The sequence below is a fragment of the Centropristis striata genome, chromosome 6 (genome assembly GCF_030273125.1).
Source record: "Centropristis striata isolate RG_2023a ecotype Rhode Island chromosome 6, C.striata_1.0, whole genome shotgun sequence".
Taxonomy (NCBI): domain Eukaryota; kingdom Metazoa; phylum Chordata; class Actinopteri; order Perciformes; family Serranidae; genus Centropristis; species Centropristis striata.
In genome coordinates, this window is record NC_081522.1 from 29,387,024 (window position 1) to 29,398,228 (window position 11,205).

At 37.9% G+C, this 11,205-nt stretch overlaps 2 protein-coding genes across 3 annotated transcripts in view; one reads left to right on the forward strand and one right to left on the reverse strand.

Moving 5' to 3' along the window:
- The window catches only part of tango6 (transport and golgi organization 6 homolog (Drosophila)), a 30,664-nt gene extending 28,538 nt beyond the window's left edge, over nt 1-2,126 (reverse strand). The window contains exons 1-3 of one of the 2 annotated variants that reach the window (XM_059336167.1): nt 1,990-2,126; nt 268-929; nt 51-164 (exon numbers count right to left, since the gene is read on the reverse strand). In XM_059336167.1, coding sequence (XP_059192150.1) covers nt 51-164; nt 268-929; nt 1,990-2,041 — 828 coding nt within the window. In that variant the 5' untranslated portion in view covers nt 2,042-2,126. Of the gene's footprint in view, nt 1-50; nt 174-267; nt 930-1,989 lie in introns of both variants that reach the window. The other variant, XM_059336166.1, reaches the window with a different exon arrangement.
- A 946-nt stretch (nt 2,127-3,072) lies between these two features.
- Nucleotides 3,073-4,470, forward strand: LOC131973693 (uncharacterized). Its single transcript, XM_059335750.1, has 6 exons — nt 3,073-3,195; nt 3,293-3,408; nt 3,496-3,558; nt 3,626-3,684; nt 3,779-4,334; nt 4,406-4,470. Exons 3-5 carry the CDS (start codon nt 3,554-3,556, stop codon nt 4,321-4,323), a joined length of 609 nt encoding a protein of 202 aa, XP_059191733.1. The 5' UTR covers nt 3,073-3,195; nt 3,293-3,408; nt 3,496-3,553; the 3' UTR covers nt 4,324-4,334; nt 4,406-4,470.
- Nucleotides 4,471-11,205: the final 6,735 nt, after the last annotated feature.

Sequence of the window (11,205 nt, forward strand, 5' to 3'; positions counted from 1 at the left end):
TTCTCCAGTCGTCCCTGCCATAATCCCTTGTCAAACATAGACATATGCACCTGTTTGGGTCCACCTTGCAGAATCAGCAGCTCCTTGATAACAATTGGCTGGTAGACTTTTCCTAGAAGGCATTTAAGGGCCTCTTTGCAAGTTTGACGTTCCTCAGCGCTGAGCTCCTGCATCTAAAAAGTTATCAAAAAAAACACATTTTATTTCTCTTGACTACATGCATCAAAAGCACTTTTGACAGAATCCTATCATCCCCAGATGTGTTACCTTCTCCTGCTCTGTGCTGCTACTCTCTTTCCGTCGTGGCTGGTAGCCGAGCTGGCACAATGCTGCCATCACATCCCCGAGGTGTCGCGTGAACACCAATGTGGCAAGAGATGACAGCTCTGCCAACTGCAATAGGACATTTGTGGTGATAAGAAGCCGCCGTCCCACCGCTGCCACTGCTGCACCACGGACAAGTGTTTCAACCATGGCTCCAAACGCTGTCCTGCGTCCAAACGACACACCCACTCCAGGGGCTAAGTATGGACAGAGCCCCAGAGACACAACAAACTGAAGAGCTGTTCCGAGCGTCTTCTGCTGGGTGACACTGAGGACGTCAGGAGGTAAACGTGGAGCCATCTCAGGGGTTCGTTGTTTAGCTGCAGATGGAGTGGGGGTCTGCTTGAAAAGTTCAAGTTCAGCAGAAATGTGTCGTTCCAATGTGAGAAGCAGTAGGAGACACTCCTGGACAAAGCCCCATATGGCATCTTCATCTCCATCGCCGGAGAGCCAGTCTACTGCCGCCATCACCTCCTCCCTGAGCCTCCTCACCTCCGCAAAGCTGCTCTCACTCTGCAGCTCCTCCTGGAGAAGAGCTCTGTTGGTCCGGAGCGCCTCCAGGAGAGCCTCCTGGTGTGAGGGCTGAGCATCCCGCACTGACGCTTCTACAGACAGTAACACACAGAAAATTACATCGTGGGCTGTGTATGACTTATTCTGTACAGGGCAGTTGATTGTATGTAGCCTGTTTTTCACTTTCTGTACAGTAAAGTTGTGACCTAACCAGTGGTGGAAGAAGTATTCATATCCCTAACTTAAGGAAAAGTACTAATACAACTCTATGAGTAAACGGGAGGTTGACTGTGAACAGAAATCACGTAAGTATAGCATTTTATTAGGCATTTCTTTCATAATAAAAACTGAGTGAAAACTAATGTATGGTTCTGATACAGTGGTGGAAAAAGTATTCAGGTCCTTAATATTAATATAATATTACAATGTTAATACCATTAATACAACACTGAAATTACTCCACTACAAGTAAAAGTCATGCATTCAAAACTTACTTAAGTAAGAGTACAAAAGTATCGGCATCTAAATGTACTTAAAGTATTAAAAGTAAAAGTACTTGTTATGCAGAATGGCCCCAGTCAGATTGTTATATATATTCTAAATATATTACTAGATTTTTATTATTATTGATGCATTCATGTAAGCAGCGTTTTACTGTTGTCAATGTAGGGCTCATTTGAAATACTTAAAATACTGTTATGTGGTTTAATTTATAAACATGTGTGATCACTTTAAATTGATCATGTTTTTATGTTAAATCTCGACCTTAAAAGTAACTAAAGCTGTCAGCTAAATGTAGTGGAGTAAAATGTACAATATTTGCATTTAAAATGTAGTGAAGTAGAAGTATAAAGTTACATATGTGAAAATACTCAAGTAAAGTACAAGTACCTCTAAATTCTACTTAGTACTTGACTAAATGTACTTAAGTTACATTCCACCACAAACATTAACGTTACAAACAAAATGACAAGCATGAGAACATGAATGTGTTAACTATTGTCCACAGCGACGAATACTGAACCTCTTTCAGTTGCTAATTATCAATTTTAATAACAACCAGTGAGTCAGTAAGTAACAAAATGTCACCATGCCATGACATACTTAATGTTATTGCTACCGTTGGGCTGTCAAACTGAGTTATCCACTTACCGCCAAGAGGTTTTGTTAGAATATTTATCGCTGAGAAAATAGCTGAAGTCATTTTGCCATCATGTAATCAACTTCTTTCATGTAACGTTGTTATTTCTGTAAACCGATGATGTCTTCACCATGGGCAACAACCATTACCAATGGCGCTAAAATTATACGTCAACAGGGCTCAACCAATGAGAGACGGCCGGGGGGCGCGTCATGCTTCCACCTGACTCATTTGGGATCAGTGGGTGCGCTCCTTTTGAAGCAGCCGGCGCACGATCCAGTAAGTGATGACGAGAGGTGAGGGAGGAGTTTGGCTCTGAAATAGAGTGGGAAAGACTTCCCGGCGGGAGGAGGTCTCACCATGAATAAAACATTAATCTGTAAAAGACTTATATGCTACTTATGTGTCATTAAAACGTAATAATGATGCCACAGAGTAAATATGATACCCACTGTCATTGGGCTTGCCATCCACCGCAGCGGTACGCCGGTGCTATAATGGTGCGGACCCAATTTCCAGCAGCCCACAGTAGGTACATGGGACCATGCATGGGACCACAGAAACTCTTGCATCCTGTTAGATTATTTCAATTATTAAAAATGTGAGGTACTTGTACTTCACTTGAGTATTTCCATTTTAAGTGAAGTTTTTCTACTTCTTAAGGCAAATTTTGTCCTTTTTCTCCACTACATTTTGCTGTCAGCTTTAGTTACTTTACAGATCGAGATTTAACATACAGTATATGATTGATTAGACATAGGCTTATATAAAAAGCATCAATACGTATGTTAATAATATATTTGGAATATATAAAACAATCTGAGTGGGTCCATTCTGCAGAACGAGTACTTTTACTTTTGATGGTGATACTTTTACTTTTTACTTAAGTAAGTTTTGAAAGCAGGACTTTTACTTGTAGTGGAGTAATTTCACAGTGTTGTATTAGTACTTTTAATTAAGTAACAGATCTGAATACCTTTTCCACCACTGATAACAACAATACTTGAACTGTCTCTGATCATAACATGGCACCTTGAACTTTGACCCTCTTGTTCATATACCCTGGGCAGAGGATTGTAGGTAAAAAAAAACACCCTGGTACTTTTAGCAAATTGCTTTTGATATACTATATATTGGGACTAACTAAGGCCCAAATCTGAACCGTCCAGCTGTCCCTGCCATAATGTGCTTTTGCTACTTACTTTTTCTAGCAGGAGGTTAGAAATTTTCAACTTTTGATGCATTATTGGTCATTTCTTTCCTCCTCAACAAAGAAAGCCAATTAACCACAGCCTTGCATCCTTTTACCACCAGCTGTTACCACAGGTTAATCAATCTCCCCAGCAATGACAATCAGTCAAAATAAGCCATTAGGTCTTGGTGACATCACAGATTGACTCTTGTTGGGAAGAGTTGCAGATTGTTAGCAGGTATGAAATTAGTTCCTAATGCTTCGTTTGTCATTATGGGTGCAATGCCATTGCTAACCAGAACCTTCCCATTTTATATTTGTGCAGTCTCTTGGGGGAAAAGGTTACAGATGAATGTTAATGCCATCCGGATCTTAATTCAAGAATGAAGTAAGTACATTACTGGCTTAATTTGAGTGTGACAACCCTGTGGTCTCTAACTGAACTGTATCCACAGGGTGTTGTGGATTATATGTCAGCTGATTGGAAGCATCACCTGCTACCCTGTGGGGAAGGGTAAGTTGTGTGGGTTTAATAAAATAACTATTGCCAGTTGAGATTGCCAGCCTTAAATGAAGAGTGGGAAGAAATGCTGCTTTTTCTCCCCCAGAATATGGTGCAAACAGTGCTGACACAAGCTTAATGTGGCAGCCATTTTCTTCTGGGTACTGGTTAAGTGGAATGGGTATGAGAGCAGGCCCAGGCAGCATCTCCCCTCTATCCCTTCTACCCAACTTAGCTGCTGCCAGCGCTATCAAACTTCCTGCTCCTCAAGATGCCATTTCCACAGCTCACAGCCCTGAGTTCAATGAAAATGGTGCTTATCCAGGCTATGGGTATGACATCGGTACTCCAGGTTTTGGCTTCAGTAGTTCAGACCGTGCTCCTGTAGGGGACAGCTGGAGCTCTGGATCTGCTAATGCCTATGAGGCTGGTGACCATAGCCCTGAGTCAGTCTTCAGTGATGTGTCAGATCTGGAGCAACTCGACTACCTTAACTCTCATTCAAGCTACAAGCGTGGAAGGAGAGTTCTTGCTCAAATGCGCTTCACCCCAGAAGAACCTGTAATCAAAATCCCACCAGTACCCACACACATCAGGAAAACTCCTAAGCACAGTGGTCATGTTAAAGCCCCGACCAAAGGTGTCTTGTAAAGACCATTCTGGTAAGGCACAACTCAGTATCTACTATGTCTTTCTGCAGACAGTTACTTACTTGTGTCTTTTTTCCTTGCAGGTTCACATGGTTTGATGCTTCTCATTGCTTTCCCAGATGCCAATAAACTGGATTTGTAAAGTCTTGTTTTTGTACATGGTCTTCTTAAACTTTGCTGTAGTGGAGCTCAAGTACATACCTCTTAATCCCTCGCCCCATTTCTCTGAAAAAAAAAAACCAACAACCTAAAATAACATCAACCTTCAATGAATTTGAAATATCTCCTCAAGCATAAAGCTTTTATGCATATACCTGAAATCCTTTAAGTAACAGGCTTGGAAATACATGTATCCATTGTAAGTAAATATATTTCTATTGCCGTGGAATAAATGAAGATGCAATATAGAAGAAAAAATGTCCTTGTTTAGTATAAAATCTAAAAATCACCATTATACCCATGAACCAATTAACAATTATTCAACTAAATGTGTTCCATAATTTTGATTTAAAATTAACATACAGCATTTATGATACTATTTATAAATACTCTGGTCTGTTTATTGGTTACTGGGAGTTTTAAATCAGAACCTATACATAAGAAATCACCAACAAAACATTGAAAAAGTAAAAGACAATGTATACTGATTGACAGCCATATATGACCAAGGCCCTTTGTGCTCTCAGGCTCATTTCTGGATATCGCATTGGTCTGCCAACTTTAACAAGCTATCACCTGAGAGCTCTCAGGAATTCAAATATCAGATTTAGTGGTGTCTGGCGCCATCTGCTGGATGTATGGTAGTAAAACGTTTGGAGACAAAGACTGTTTGCTTTACATATGCTAAAATATGCTTCCTCACGGGAGGGACGAAAAATGACATAAAAAGAAATAAATAACTAAAAAAGTGAATATATATATATATATATATATATAGAGAGAGAGAAATAAATGAAAATGTAGAAATAGCAAAATATATAATGTGTTACATGTAAAAAATAATGTATGTGTATCTTTTGCATTTGTGACTCTAAACATTAGATATTAAACTGGCTTAGGTGGCTAGTGTTAGATTTTAATATTTATATGAAGGCAGTAGCCAATGTGTTTTGCTGCACTGTAGCTTTTCTCTTTCTCACAGGCCTGAGTTTGTATTCTCACTTTATGTTATCTTGTTTGGGCTTTGTAGCTCATAGATATGCTCCTGTAACACACACACACACACTTGTATCACAACCTTCGAACGAGACTTGGACAGCTGTTGGCCTGTCCATGTCATAGGTAACTGGCCAATAGAATTCGGTTGCATGTTAATCCAACTTCTGTACAGAATTAAATGTTGTTGTTTTTTTTTACAAAAATCTCATTCTGAGTGGGATCCTGCCAGAGCTGTGTCTCAGTCCAGCACTGCATAACTTTACCTGTGATCTAAATAAAAAGTCTGCATTGAGACCAGTATTTTTTCTCCGGTGTGTGTTCACCCTAGGGCTTCCAATATGCGAACTAGAGACCTTTAAACTACCCTACGTATGTAAAGGCCCGACATTTACAGTAATTTACTGTAATGTCTCACCTGCACTATGAAAGCGTCAGAAGTGGGATGAGGGGATCAAGTGATCCCGGCTCTGTAAATGGGCAGGAATATAACACCTTCGCGGTTTCCTATGAATGCCCTAAGGCAAAAAGCTGGCACAGATCTTCCCAGCAAAATATTGGGACATTTGCGGTACCACACTATGAAGGGCCTTGAAATTAATTTATTTCAAAAGCACTGCTGTAGGGGCCAGTGCTGGTGTGACAGTCTGATAGTGGCCTACTGCCACTAGGAAACAGTATATGACAGTGGAACTACTGGCACACCATCAACCACCTTTTTTTACATTTCAACATAACTCAAGGAGAAACAGCAATGCTATAGCAAGATCTCACGAGAGTTTGGCATCATTGAGGCTGTGGTCATACATACTCAAATTTAACATTAAAACATTAGCTTCCGGTTGTGAAGCAAATTTGCATGTTTGCATCATGTGCAGTTCATCTGTGGTGAACTTTGACCGGTGAAGTCGCAGTCTCAACCAAATACAAAGACCTGTGTGTGTGGTTGACCTCATTCTGCTTCCAAATGGACTACAAACCAGCAGCTGATATCATATCCTGCACTCCCCATGTCACTCGCCTGCATTTGCATGTGTGACCTGCTTTTGTATTGCCAGATCTCACAAGAGAGGTAGACATTGCTGCGATAGACAGGTCTTGAACAGTCAATTTTGTTCTAATTTGTCCATATGAAAAATGCTATATCAGTGTCTGAATGTTCAGGAGATATGTGGCTTGTAAAAAAATTGGGTCCAAAATTTACTTTGGTGATCTTATAGCAGAGGAATCTGTCATAATCTGTGCTCACTTTCACTCCTCCTATTAGGATCAATACTCCTACTTCATGCATAATATTCGGCAGATAATTTACTACACATTGCATTGTATATTAACACTGGACTGTTAATTGTTGAAGTACAGTATATAGCAAGTGGGATGTGAGGATTCTTTAAAAAATAATCTGCACACATGTGAAGCCTGAGTCTAAATATCTGACTGAAGAATAATAAAAACTAGTGGCTTTAATTTCTTATATCTGTTTTACCAATAATGTTTTTCCAATGTATTTCTGTACTTTGAGGGACAGGTCTGGTCATCGGATTTATATACAGCAGTGAACTGATATAATGCAGTTGTACATGAGAATTCATGTAAAATGGAGGTTGAAGCATTGTGGGAGAAATGAGGTGAGTAAAAACACTTAAGGACAGTCACAAAACCATAAAGTTTATAAAACAGAGCACGCCAAATGGCCTGAATTATCCTGCCCCCAGAACACAGCTGCTGCAGTGCTTAATGACTCAGAGCCAGTGGTGGAAGAAGTATTCAGATCCCTTACTTAAGTAAAAGTACTAATACCACACTGTAAAATGACTCCACTACAAGTAAAAGTCCGCATTCAAAACTTACTGAAGTAAAAGTACAAAAGTATCAGCATCAAAATGTACTTAAAGTATCAAAAGTAAAAGTACTCTTTATGCAGAATGGACCCACTCAGATTGTTTTATATATTCTAAATATATTATTGGATTTTTATTATTGATGCTTTTATGTAAGTAGTGTTTTAATTTTGCAAAGACAGGGTTCATTCAATTACTTAATATACTGTTATAAGAAGTTTTTAAGAAAGTCTAAACATTTTAAGTTGATCATATATTTTATGTTAAATCTCGACCTGAAAAGTAACTAAAGCTGTCAGCTAAATGAAGTCTCAAAATGTGGAGTAGATGTAAAAAGTTACATAAAATGGAAACACTCAGGTAAAGTACAAGTACCTCAAAATTGTACTTTGAGTACAGTACTTGAATAAATGTAGCCTACTTAGTGACTTTCTACCACTGCTTGGAGCTACTCGTCCACTAACAGTCTCTTACAAATCATCATTTACACCTCACCAAAAGCAATCTGACCCAAAAATGTCCCACACCATGAACAGAAATCTGTTGAGAAGATCATCTGTAGCCTATACAATTTTAATAGTGATTATGCCATTAATACCCAGTGCTAGACTGAAAACAATTACCAATGAATAAACCAGGACTGCTCTACTGGAACTCACAGAAGAAATTTCACTGTTTGTGATGGCGCTGGCTCACAGAACATCTGATGTGGTCCAATTTAAACACAAGACAGATGCTGTTTAAATGGTCAACAGTTTGATGGATAATCAATAGATATTTGATAGCTGATTGACGGATGATTTTTCTATACGATAAGATAAGATGATCTGAATAGCATCAAACAAATCATAATAATGATAATAATAATAATGATAAAAATGATGATAATGACAATGATGATGATGATGATGATGATAATAATAATAATAATAATAATAATAATAATAATAATTGTGGTTACTGTTTCTGCCTACTTATATATATAAGTAGGCAGAAACACTGATTTTAGAAACTCTGGTTTAATATGCAACCATAATGTGGTTTTTCATTTACTCAAACATAGGACTAAACTCAGGAATCTTTTCTATATGATAAGATAAGATGATCTGAATAGCAAAACAAAACAAAACAGTTGCTTTTAAACAACAGCTTCATGCTATATTAATCAACCAAATTAAGTATTATGAGGTAAAACGGTCCAAAATAACTCAGGAATGACTCACATCCATCTTGTCTTTGTTTTGGCTGGTGGTTTGGAGGAAAACAGAGAAGTGACAGGCCTGAAGGGTTGACCTATATAGTCTTGGGTGGAGTGACAGGGTGAGGCTGAAGGTAGTTTGGAGACTTTTGATTTCACAGTTATTGAAACGCCTGTTTACACATACAAGTATCTCATTGGCTGATATTATTATCCATGACCTGCATTAACTCATCACGTTTGTTCTGCGTGACAAAATTCACATGCCTTTTTCTGTCTTTATATATAGGTCTACTTTTATGTAGTGTTAGAAAAATTGCATGAGGAAACCTTGAAAATTGAATAATCTGTCACCAACAGAAAAAACCTCACCATTTTTCTGCGCAGATCGTTGATGGCGAATGAAAAGCAGGAGACGTCCAAATTCTCAGTTTAACATAGTTTTATTACAATACGTCAAAAAATGTGCATTTTACAGAGATTCTCCGGGTTCAAAAACTCATGTCCCTGAATACAAACAGACGGGTTTCAGTTCGTGAAGTCTGAACCACGTCTCTCTCCCTGAACCCATTAAAATACTAACATTTGTTTACAAAACATCCTGGTAGATTTCTTCCAGGAAGTTCCGCCTTCTTGATCCGCTGATTCGCCAGTTTTAATCCGTACAAAACGGCACATCATGCCACCTGGGCATACGATCTTGCTGCCCCGGACAAGGCCATCCTAACCTGGCTTCTTCTCCAGAACATTCAACAAAAACCTCCTGCCTTGTTATGTCTTACAGAGATAGTATGTCTGACAGAGCCAAAGGATTTCCACTGTCTCACATAGATTCTAAAAGTCTAAAAAATATGAAACAGACAATGAAATATATGTTATAACATTAACACACAAACATAATCATTGTATCAAAATCATATTGCCTGATTTAATATAAATGCATAGAGAGAGATATTACACTCAAGGTTTGACCTTTGATAGTGACCTGCGTCACGCACAGAGACAGACAACAGAGACAGACACAGGGACAGACACCAGGGAGTCAAACAACAGAGAAGCAGAAATCAAGCATAAAATCATTTACCAATATAGAAAATAATCAATTATTTTAATAGTAGTGTGTGTTTTGCTCAGTGGTGGAAAGAAACTAAGTACATTTACTCAAGTACTGTAGTTAAGTAAAAAAATTTAGGTACTTGTACTTAACTTGAGTATTTCCATTTTATGTAACTCTTTACTTCTACTCCACTACATTTTGAGGCCAATATTGTACTTTTTACTCCACTGCATTTAGCTACCAGCTTTAGTACCTTTTCAGGTCAAGATTTAACATAAAACAAAGATCAATTTAAAGTTATTAGACTTTTTTTAAAATTAAATCTTATAATAGTAAATTAAGTAATTGAATGAACCCTGTATTTGCAAAATTAAAACACTGCTTACATAAAAGCATCAATAATAAAAGTCCAATAATATATTTAGAATATATAAAACAATCTGAGTGGGTCCATTCTGCATAACGAGTACTTCTACTTTTGATACTTGAAGTACATTTTGATGCTGATACTTTTGTACTTTTACTTGAGTAAGTTTTGAATGCAAGACTTTAACTTGTAGTGGAGTAATTTCACTGTGTTGTATTAGTACTTATACTTAAGTAAAGGACCTGAATACTTTTTTCACCACTGTATCAGAACCATATATTAGTTTTCGCTCTATTTTTATTATGAAAGAAAAGCCCATTTAAAATGCTTAAGTAAGGGATCTGAATACTTTTTCCACCACTGATTTTGCTCATAATGGTCTAAAAAAACCTGAGCTAAAAAAATCATTGTCTATCACGCAGAATGTTAAATATAATCCTAAATATCTATCTAAAACATGCAGGCTGTTTTGTTTTCATGTTAACTCAATGGAGTATTGGCTTATGTTGTCCATTTTGGAATCCTTTCCATGTCTTTTCGTGTCTTTTTAGGTCATTTTGTGTCTGTTGTTGTGACTTTTTTTGGGGGGGGGGGGGGGGGATTTTGTGTCTTTTTTTGTCATTTTGTGTCTTTTTTGTCATTTGTGTCTTTTTGGTTATTTTGTGTCTTGTTTTGGTCATTTTGTGTCTTTTTTAATCCATTAGTCCAACATAAAATGTGTTTTTTTTTTACTTTCAAAACACTATCTTGCTCAATAAATAATTTTAAATGTTGCAAATGTGAACAAAGGCTGCAAATATAATATATAAGAGGGTTACATCCAGTTCTATAATTTTATACTAAATATATTTGACCTTGTCCCCAGTTTTGCTTGGTATATCATCATCAAACTGAAACTGGCCTCATGGAGTTTACAGCCAGAACTTTAGAGGTAAATTTACAGTAGGTCTCCACGCTGCTTTGTTTTCTAGTCTGAATGTCATGAAGAAGTCATGTTTTGGCGCTTTTGGAGACTCCAGATGGTTAAAACTGAATCGGTCATATTCTAGTTTGACTCATGGTTATATACCAGATGCTGCATCGCACTGCTCCCGAAAGAAAACGTGACACAGCTTCTTAGCAGAGCTCGCTGTCATTTTTCCATCCTCCAATCAAAGTTCTCCAGTTTTATAAGTCATGTTGACGTTTCATCCCCTGGCCAATCAGCGAGCAGAACTGCGATAATAACATCCACACTCCCACAGCAGCGTACGGCCACAGTCCAC